At 40.1% G+C, this 10,778-nt stretch overlaps 1 protein-coding gene across 1 annotated transcript; it reads right to left on the reverse strand.

Moving 5' to 3' along the window:
- Window positions 1-6,154: 6,154 nt before the first annotated feature.
- Window positions 6,155-10,225, reverse strand: LOC140930137 (tubulin alpha-1A chain). Its single transcript, XM_073379803.1, has 6 exons — window positions 10,090-10,225; window positions 9,532-9,754; window positions 8,847-8,995; window positions 7,712-8,104; window positions 7,070-7,357; window positions 6,155-6,542 (listed from the first exon to the last, which is right to left on the reverse strand). Exons 1-6 carry the CDS (start codon window positions 10,090-10,092, stop codon window positions 6,243-6,245), a joined length of 1,356 nt encoding a protein of 451 aa, XP_073235904.1. The 5' UTR covers window positions 10,093-10,225; the 3' UTR covers window positions 6,155-6,242.
- Between the last annotated feature and the right edge of the window lie 553 nt (window positions 10,226-10,778).

Consider the following 10,778-nt stretch of genomic DNA (forward strand, 5'->3'; position numbering starts at 1 on the left):
CTGACTAGTACTGTTGGTATTAACTTAATCGGGTACCATAGCAACAATTTTGAAAACTCAAATTGGCTCTAATGATATAACGAATGCTTAAGGTTTTCGGTCATTTTAGGCGCGTAGGCTTATTAGCTGAAGTTATCTAAGCATCTGTGGACCTTCGCGGGGAAGGAACGCGTGACAAACCCCCTAAGAAAGTTTGGGTTGGGGGGCTGGGCCATCTACCCTCCTGGCGTTTCCTTGACACAGTTTCCCGCGCCGTGGTATTCATTGAGAACTACCAGGGTACATTGCAGCCTCAGTTGTACGTCCTAACGTTGATATCACATTCTGATTGTCTTTCACTTCATAAAAAGACACTGAGCTTCTCAGCTTTGCCTAGTCCCTTCGCCTCATTATTCCGCGCGGCAAATGCGTTTCGGGTCACGTGGTCCGAGTTGGCCTTCGATACGTCACCTAGGTGAATCGAGTGAGAAGGCCTGGTGAATCGCCGGACAGGGACTTGGCAAAGCTCAGCGCATTATTTCGAAAAGGTTTGCTTGTGTTCAAGTTTATCTTTGTGTTTTTTTTTTTTTTTTTGTTTTTTCTTTTTCATACTAACCGTGGCAGCGTGGGCGAGTGGTTAGGGCGCTGGACTTACAATCCGGAAGCCCCGAATTCAAGTCCAGCCCTAGCCGACAGCTGGATTTGTTCACGATAGTCGGCCCCGAGTTCAAATCCTCGGCCACGCTTGTAAATAGCCAGCTGGTCCGCTTCCGGCCAGTTGGGATGTTTATTTGATTTGTTTGCTTCAGTTATTTGTTCCGTCCCAGTAGCCTTTGAACTGCAAAATACTGCCGAGGGTAAATAAAGGAACTACAGGTAGTAATTAAAAGGAGAGTAAATCCGACAGTGATTTCACTGGACCATTAGTTAACGTGATTTTTGTCCTGACGAGGCTAAACCAAAGAAAAAGCCCCTGAAAAACCTGCAGGGCGGCTAAAAGTGCGTGCTCTAGAGAGAAAAGTTTCATGAGAGATCTCAGATTAGGAATGCAACCTTCGGGCGCAATTATTTCATAGTGCAGGGCGTGGCACGTCATCGTCATCAAGGAGACCCATTTCTACCGCAAATGTTTTATCTGCCGGCAGATTCAAAACTCGCTGTAAACTTTGATCTTTCGTCGTCTTCGTTGTTTTTGGCGGTGATGGTTTGCGTGTTTATCTGTTTGTTTGTTTGTGTCTAAGCAACAAATCGTTTTGGCAGGCTAATTTGGGCGAACAAATATTACAACATCAAGAGGATTATCTACTTTATAATTATGTAGATATTCTCCAGTGTTTTAATAGCAAACATTACTGACATGGTGAAGCTAATTAATTTCTATTACTAGCTGCTGAACCCGTGTTGTAAAAGTTAAAAGTCACCAAACTCGATGTCCTTGTCCATATTTACCAATTTCATATTAATTCCCATAAAAATCCCTACAACACAAATAACCATGATGTCTTCTGGTTTTGCGTCAGCCATTTTCTTTGTGTGGTTTCATTTCATCCCGTAAAGAGATTTTCAAAATGTGGCGCAAGAGTTCCTTGCAATTGCTTGGATTATACTTATGTAAGGTTGATTTGGTACGAAGAGGAACCAAATTTGCTTTCTCCGCTCTTGCTCCAACCGCAATCGAACCTGAAGAACTGAGTGCTGTCGGTGAGTGAAAAATGCTGCATCTTGAAAGCATGGTATGTAAAACAGACTCTCATTAACAAGCTGTCAAGTTAAGCTCAATTCGTAATATTTCGTGTTTCCTTTTCCATCTTTTTTGCAAAAACCGATGTTCTCCAGCAACTTCATTTATTGTGAACTGAAAATTCAGAACAAGACGACAAAAATGAAGCGCGCGGAGAGTAAATCAGAGAGTAAATCATACAGTAAGTGATATTCTCTTTTCATTTATTTTCTAGGCAAGCAAAGGAGGGCAATCAAGTAAATCGAATACAGGCGATTTTTCTGATGAATGTTGGCCAAGAAAGGAGGAGTTGTGGCTTATCGATTCGCAAACTGAGAGGTCGCCGATGGGGACACACAAATTCATGGTGAGTTGAAAAACCAAGTAAAACTAACACAAAGTTAAAACGGGAGCCTGTTATGTTTTTACAAATTTCACTGTTTTTGGCACTTCACGCATTAGTGCTGTTTCAATTACTATCCCATTATTTAAAAAATACATGCTAGACCAAGAGCCACCAGACTAACCTTACTATCCCCTTAGTATCTTGAAATTGCCGAGGGAAACGCAAATATTTTGAAGACGGGTGCCTTACAAAGAACGAAGAAAGCGTGTTTTAAGTTGGATTGAATATTTTGAATGGATAAAAAAATAATTGTTGGATTCGATTTGGTATGAATTGGTTCTACAGATCGTGGAGGTGTAAAACCCTCCTCGATCTGCATAATTTTCTTCATTTTCATACTCAGCCTCGTCCAGTTGTTAATTATTGACTTGAATTGATGGCTCGCTCTAAATACTTTTGATGACCGGGCTCCCAAAATAGAGGTAACCAGAAACCTGGATGCTGGTCATGCATTTTGGAGAGGGGTTTTCGAAACCAGCACGTATCTGATCATAAATTTCAGACGATTACTTCAGTTGTTTTTACTCGAGAGTAGAAAACGCCTCGAAGTAGTCGTCTGAAAAACAGGCTAGACTCCTGGGCCCAGTTGTTCGAAAGATGGATTACGCTATCCACATGAATAAATCTCTATTCAGAGGATAACACAGTAAGTTGGTTTCCCTAATATTTATTTGCTGGAACGTGAATTTACGCTATCCAACGTTTGAGCGAGACGGTGTGACAGTTAATTTTCTATTGTACAGTGAGGCACACTGAGCAAACAATTTGCTGTTCATTAGAGGGCGATTTTCACTCTTTCCACGACTGATTTAGTGATTTTAGGCTCTTAAAAGAAGGCGACTCAGAATTCGAAGCCCCGTATAAAAAAGAAGACTTTCACTTTTTGTTAGTTTTGAATCGTTTTTCTGTTACTGTTAAATAAAATTTTGAGTTCGTTTGCCTTAGAGTTTGAGAGGTTTGCATAGCAAAGAGGAGCTCCCGCATGGAATGCATTCACGAAAACGAGTAAGTAAAAACGTTACCTCTCAAAGCTTCCCTTCCTTTTTACTGTGATAAACTGTCGAAATACTGTCGATAAATTAGTCTCGTATCCTTCGCAGTGTTTAGTGTTCATTTCTTAGCTTGTAGCTTGCATACTAGACTTGCCTACAAGTCGAGCTCATATTTTTTCCCTCGCGCGAAGCGCGAGCTGTAGATTTTTTATGTTTTCTGAGGCAAAAAGCGAGCGAGAGAGCGGGAGCTCTACGGCCAACTACCGGAACCGGAAATGAGAAGCCAAGGACTTTAACTTCAGAAAGTCCACTTGCATGCTGGCGTCCGGTCTCTGGTTTAAGCACAGAGAAATTGGAAATACCTGCAAGCAGGCTTTCTTTGCCTTGAGAAATTAGAAAGTCCGCCGTTATGATACTAAAACTCGGCATATATTAAGTCAAGTCAAGTCAACGTTATTTAGGCAAGGTAGCCGCCCTATCAGCCATTAGCTGGTATCAAAAGGGGCCCTGAGAAGGACTGATAAGAACGATTGCAGTGTGAGAGTGGTGCCTTAAAGCGAAAAAAAAAAAGAATACGTTTCTGTTTTTGGTGCCTTACCGAAGCGCATTTCCTTTCATCTCAGGCTCATCTCAAAAGTGAAATTATCTACAACTGGGAGAAGAATATGCATGATGGCAGCGACAAGCCAACATTGAGAAAGAAAGAAAACAAGAAGGCCACATCTTTTTTGTCCTGGATTGGATTTCGGGACAAAAAACTGGAATGGGTGAGAAAACCACAAACGCCAGCATTCCCCTGCTGATAAACTGATTTGCTCAACACCCAACCAATCTAACCCGTATTAAAAACAATCCCCTTCAAATAGGAGACCACATCGCGTAAACAAATTTTTTGAGAACATTTTCTATCACTTAAGTCCAAGCTTGAAGAGTGAAACATGAATATCAAAGTTGTTTGGCCGGTTATAAATTTACATCGTGTTGAATTGAGTAGTGAGTATTTTGACCCACATTTTTATGGTACTTTGAGAGTGGACCTAAAGTCTCAGTTTTCCAACCAGGAAATATATCATTTACTTCCCAGTGTTCGATTGTCTGCCTTTACCATGTCATTTCTTTTTAGATTAAAGAAACAAGGGAGAAAGCACTTACTTCTGCCTTCGTTATTCCAACTATCATCATCACCAAAGCAGTTACTGAAATCGACGTATGGTAAGTCTTGCAAATAGGACTAGACTGAAAATGACATCCATGATGACAGTCAAATGGAAATTCTAATCTTGACTCCGCACACCTCCGATTTTTCCTGGCTGGAAGACGAGAATCGATCATTTTGTACAAACAATTTCAAAACTGCTTACTTTTTTGTACTGACACGGAGAAAATCCCCTCAAAATTATCTACGCATGCATTCCAACGAAAAATAGAAAAAACATTTGTCTCGCGTTCATTTTTCTCGCGTTAAAGTTGACGAAGTTTTGCCCTGAGAATCGTGGGTGCGAATTACATGTCCAAAGAGGGTTTCTGTGAAAAACTAAATTTGATTCAGAAATGATTAAAGTCTGATTGATGAAGAACTGTTTCTACATAAGCGTGACGATCACTGAACGTTTATTTCGGCCATTCTAGCTTTCATATGGAAACATTACACTAAAACAAACAGACGTCTACCGGCCCCTCCATTGCCTTTATTGGGATTCCAATAATTGACCGTCCGTTTTGGCTTGTTTGTTTCAGATATGTATCAATGGCCTACAGAAAGTTAAAGTAAGCAAAGAATGTACTTGCTTATTTAATAACAGACAAATGCTTCAAACCATACTCTATGAAAAACGACTTTTTGGACGTTTGTCTTTTGTCTTTGTGGGTCATTCAGGGGCACCCAACGACGGTTTCCTCCAAAATACGTTGAAAAAGCGTTTTTAGGCCATCCAGAGTACTTTTAGATCTGTAGAAATGCATTCTAAGCGGCGCTACAAAATTTTTATCTGTTCGGTCATCCCAAGGGCTTCAGTATTATTTTCCCGAAAATGGAAGGTTTTACCAAAGTGAGCATTTTTCTGATTCCCATGGTTCGTTCAACTTCAGACAAACAGATTTCAAGGACTTTTCAAGGACAAATTACGTTTTTCAAGGACTAAGATTTATTTAATGAATCGGCATTCTTTAACCCCTATTGGTTAAAACACGTCATTTACGATTTTTACTTCTTCGGCCATCATTGATCACATTATTTTATATTACTTTCCGCAATAAGACTTTGCAAAATGACTGGGTATGACTTGCAATTGCATCTGAGGTACAGAAATAGCAGTTGAAATAAAGAAACAGAAATAAAATACTGTTCATGTACAAAAAATAATGTTTTTACGTTACCTGTGAGTTTTACAGGTTCTTACACCGAGGATGAACCAAATTTTCCTCAGCAAAATAATCTAATTTTACAGTAACCTGAGATCAGGCTCTATTTTCGTTTTGCTTTAAAAATTACATTCCGGCGGGCAAGGCGAAAGCGGTAGCCGTTACAGAGAATGTATGAGAACCGCTAAAATTGGGCCTGATCTCAGGTTAATTTTACAGATAAAAAGGTCTTTGGCATAGACAAGGTTGTGAATTTCAAGGACTTTGAAGACCTAATTAAAAAATCAAGTACTTTTCAAGGACCTAAACCAAATTCAAGACGACTAGTAAAATTCAAGACCTTTAATTCAAGATTGTACGAGCCATGGATTTTTGGATTTTTTCCTCGAAAAATAGTGTAACCTGGGTAGTAGAATATGAAAAACTAAACTTCAGAAAATCGTAGGGAATTTATTAGATAAGCTTGGAAAATTGTCCAAGAATGGAACGTTAATCTAGATATTTTTAGCCGTCCTCAAGCAAAAGAAAATTCGGGACAGATATTTTACAGAAAACAGTCGCTGGGTGCCCCTGGTCCTTGACATCCAGAAAATAAATATGCGCGTGAATATGACAAGCATACGGTAAAATAAAAGGTTGGGATCAGTATACATGACGCACAAGGATCGAAAACTAGGCAACATGACAACAGGCATATTAAGTCAAACTTTTATTCAAGTGTCAAGCCATGTAGAAAATAAAACCAAATAAAAACAAGAAAAGAAGTCAGGCCAGTTTAAGTTTTTCAGTACTCCTCTCCTTCCTCTTCGCCTTCGGCGTCCACTGAATCCACACCCACTTCTTCATAGTCTTTCTCAAGGGCGGCCAGATCTTCACGAGCTTCGGAAAACTCTCCTTCCTCCATGCCCTCACCCACATACCAATGGACAAACGCGCGCTTGGCGTACATCAGATCAAACTTGTGATCAAGGCGGGCCCAGGCCTCGGCAATAGCTGTTGTGTTACTCAACATGCATACTGCACGTTGAACTTTGGCGAGGTCGCCGCCTGGAACAACTGTCGGTGGCTGGTAGTTGATGCCAACCTGAAAGTAACAATAATTATTGAGAAAAAAACACCACATTTATTGCCAGAAAGCCATTGGAAATCAGACGAGAATCAGTAAAAAGTCAAGATCTCCGATCTCCACTGAAAAATACTTGCAGCATAACATCACGGAAGCGGAAATGAACGTTTCGGGGATAATGACACTAAATTATTAAAGTGTATATGACAGAAATTTTATTTTCTTTACTTATAGACCGCATCGACCGTGCACCACATTCATACTCCAAGAATGAGAGAAAAAGGTTCCTATTTTCAAGTAAATCGACGTTTCTTACAAATCACATAGTAACAGACAAAAATAAATAAAGAAATTAATAATAACGCGCTTCTGCCCTATAAGTTTCAAAACATTAAAAAAAGAAGAAGGATGAATGTTGCTTGTGACCTTACGTAAGTTCACACAGAAAAGTTATTTTCTCACTGTTGCACATGAAAGGAGATAATTCTGTCTGAAAAATTAATTAAAATAGGTGGGAGCAGAAAAAGCTTTTAAGCCAAACTGACCTTAAATCCAGTTGGGCACCAGTCTACAAACTGAATGGTCCTCTTAGTCTTGATGGTAGCAATGGCAGCGTTGACATCCTTGGGTACAACATCACCTCGATACAGTAGACAGCAGGCCATATACTTGCCATGACGAGGATCACACTTCACCATCTGATTGGCAGGCTCAAAACAGGCATTAGTGATCTCAGCCACACTGAGCTGTTCATGGTAGGCCTTCTCAGCAGAGATGACAGGTGCGTATGTAGCCAATGGGAAGTGAATACGTGGATAAGGCACCAAGTTGGTCTAGAGATGCAGAATATAATGGCACATATTGATCCTTCCCTCTTAATAAAGGTAAAGATAGACATAGGGAAGGGCAGAAGTCTAGTCTCAAAAGATAAACTCTGTACAACATTCAATGTCCTCAGTGTCACTTTAGTTAGTGGCAATGAAAATAACGTCTTTGAATACTATTGTGAAAACAAACTCGCTTGGCATCACCTCGTTTTTGCCAAAGCTTTTAAGAAGACAAAGCAACTTATAAGAAATTCATTGCTAGTAACATTTTTCTTGGTTTTAAGACAATTCTACTCTGAAAGAATGAAAGCCCCACATATCTTGAACTAATATTTACACGCAGATTGAACCAGCATGTACCTGGAACTCAGTTAAATCAACATTCAGGGCACCATCAAAACGAAGTGATGCTGTGATGGAAGACACAATCTGTCCAATCAGACGGTTCAGGTTAGTATAGGTTGGCCTCTCAATGTCCAAGTTTCTGCGACAGATGTCATAGATGGCTTCATTGTCCACCATGAATGCACAGTCTGAGTGCTCAAGTGTGGTGTGAGTTGTCAAGATAGAATTGTAAGGCTCAACGACAGCAGTTGCAATTTGGGGGGCGGGATAGATAGCAAACTCCAGCTTAGATTTCTTGCCATAATCAACTGACAGGCGTTCCATCAGCAATGATGTAAAACCGGATCCAGTCCCACCCCCAAAGGAATGGAAGATGAGGAAGCCTTGTAAACCAGTACACTGATCAGCCTATTAAAAAAGATGAAAAAAAACTGTAAACTAAAATTGCAAGCTAACTGCATATACAAACTCATATCTTTTAAGGTTTTTTCATGGACGTTTGCTGAATTTTTTTTTCACGCCCTTGTGCACATACCACTTAAGATCAGTTCTAACCTTTTACCCTCTACCTGCTGGTGCCTCTTTGCAGTGAATTGATGCAGTTCCTTCTACTATCACCTAACAAGGAAATTACACCCGCTATCCTCTCTCTCTCTCTCTCTCTCTCGAGACCTTTTATAAATTCCTTATCCCCTATTAGATGACAATGCTTTCGTCCCCTCCCTCCCGTGGACTGATAGTTTTGTACATCCCTTACCGATCAAGAGTCACGGTGCTAAAGAAAGTTTACCCTCTGCAACATGAACAGATCTGTAAGAGGATGTTTCCTCTTGTGGCATTATCTATTGATAATCAAAATTAATATGAAATTAAATTTTTCTTAATCTACATCAGGCTAGATCATGTAATCTTTTTCAAGGTTAGAATAATATGTTTTTATTACTTCTTGGTTTTGACATTTTTTATTTCACAATCTCTATTTTTTTTCCCTTTGAGGAATGCATACCGTTTCAGCCATAGGCGACTCCTGTAGTTAAACCTCACAGAACCGATAATACTTTTAAGAGATCCACCACAAAAAACCGTTTGAACCACAATAGTGAACATATGTTGAAACAACCTAATAAATCTTACTTAAGCACAGGCTTACCAGCTTACGAATCCTGTCAAGGACAAGGTCAATGATTTCCTTTCCAATAGTGTAATGACCGCGGGCATAGTTGTTCGCAGCATCTTCTTTGCCAGTTATCAACTGTTCAGGGTGGAAGAGCTGGCGATAAGTGCCAGTGCGGACCTCATCTAAGAGGGACAAAATGTAAGCTTATAAATCTTAAGCCACATTCACGCCCAAGCTTGAACATGTTCAAAAGCTGCTTAATAGCTAAACATGGTTTGAATTTTGTTTCCTTCATAGAAGCTGCTAACTAACTTAACAAACTTAACTTGCAAATTTAGTGCAAATTACAAAACATGTTGAATTCCATTTGAATCCTGCGCGAAATCTTGTCAGTTTCAGTTTTCCATGGCTGTTTTTCATTTTTTAAAACCTGGTTAAACATGTTTAGTTGGTGTGAATGGGGCTGGATGCACAAGAAGATACCGAATTTTCCTCTATATGTGCTTATTGTTTATCGTGCATTTCAGCATTCTAGCATTTGGGTAGTTCTTTTTTTAATCAAATAGTGTAAATATTATTTACGAAGGCGAGGACACTACATCATCTACTAAAAGTTTAGTAAGCTTCCCCATCGTGCTTGCTTTTCCTTCTTTTTCTCGGCTCTCCCTGTAAAATTCCGCCCAAAATTATCGTAACGATAAACTTGTTCTGGGCTTACCTACAACTGTTGGTTCCAAGTCTACAAAAACGGCGCGAGGGACGTGCTTTCCCGCTCCGGTTTCACTGAAAAAAGTGTTGAAGGAATCGTCTCCGCCTCCTATGGTCTTGTCGCTTGGCATTTGGCCATCAGGCTGAATTCCATGCTCCAGGCAGTACAACTCCCAACACGCATTACCAATCTGCACTCCAGCTTGGCCGACATGAACTGAGATACACTCACGCTGTGCAAAAAGAATCACGAACAAACAAACAAGTTTTAGCTGTCAACGCAACCTACAAACATTGGCAGAACTTACAGTTCACATATCGAAACCTCAAATTTTTGACGCCCTTTCACCTCTAGGAAAAAAGGCTTTATCAAATTTCAACTCATTCACTAAATCACAAAACAAAAAAAAGCATTGAAAAAAATGAATAAGCGTAAAATCAAAACAGTTTAAGTTTAGTAAGCATTTACAGCTAGCTTGCATATGCAGTAGCAAAATTTCGTATCCTGGAAGATCTGTTATCATATTATTTTCTTCACAGTAACTATTACTAAATCAAGCCGACTAACCATTGTGGAATTCTTTGTTTCTCAAAAGGCTGTTCAAGTTAAAGCGGCGAAAAGTGAGCAAGTTTTCTCGCAGAAGAAGTAACGACTCTCCTACCAAGAAGACCAACTGAAAAATGACGACAACAACTGATGAGCACGCGTTTTGTCCGTTTCACACGTCAGGATGACGTATGTTGCCAGGCAACATAAGTTGAATTATACGTCATATCAAAAATGGCGGGAAAGTTGCGCAGGAGTTCCGATCCTGGACGGGACCGGACGGGACGAAAAGGGAAAGGAAGAATAAATGCGCACGAGTACCGCGCGAGTATGTTCGCGCATTATCATGCAGGCTTTGAAATTGCGGCCGTTTAATCAGGTTTTCGGCTTTTTGATTTAGGTTTTGTGGGAGCGCATACAAAACGTATAGGTGCTAAACTTGCCAAACTGTCAACGAGTCACAAATCACTACTTTTTAAGCGAGCGGAGCGAGGCCGACGAAGGACTTTTTTTGAAAGTCTCGTTCTTTCTAGTATAGGCGGAATGGTGCTCTGGAAAATTCCCTGGAACTCATTTCAAATTTCGGCAAGGTAGCTTGTTCTTATGTGTAGCAGGAGCTAGAGTGGTTTCCATGCCGAATTTGAGAAGTATAAATTTGAGCACACGTGGTACCTCGAGTCCTTACCAGTCTACCAGTCACAACTTCCATC

This window comes from Porites lutea, chromosome 3 (assembly GCF_958299795.1).
Source record: "Porites lutea chromosome 3, jaPorLute2.1, whole genome shotgun sequence".
Lineage (NCBI taxonomy): Eukaryota > Metazoa > Cnidaria > Anthozoa > Scleractinia > Poritidae > Porites > Porites lutea.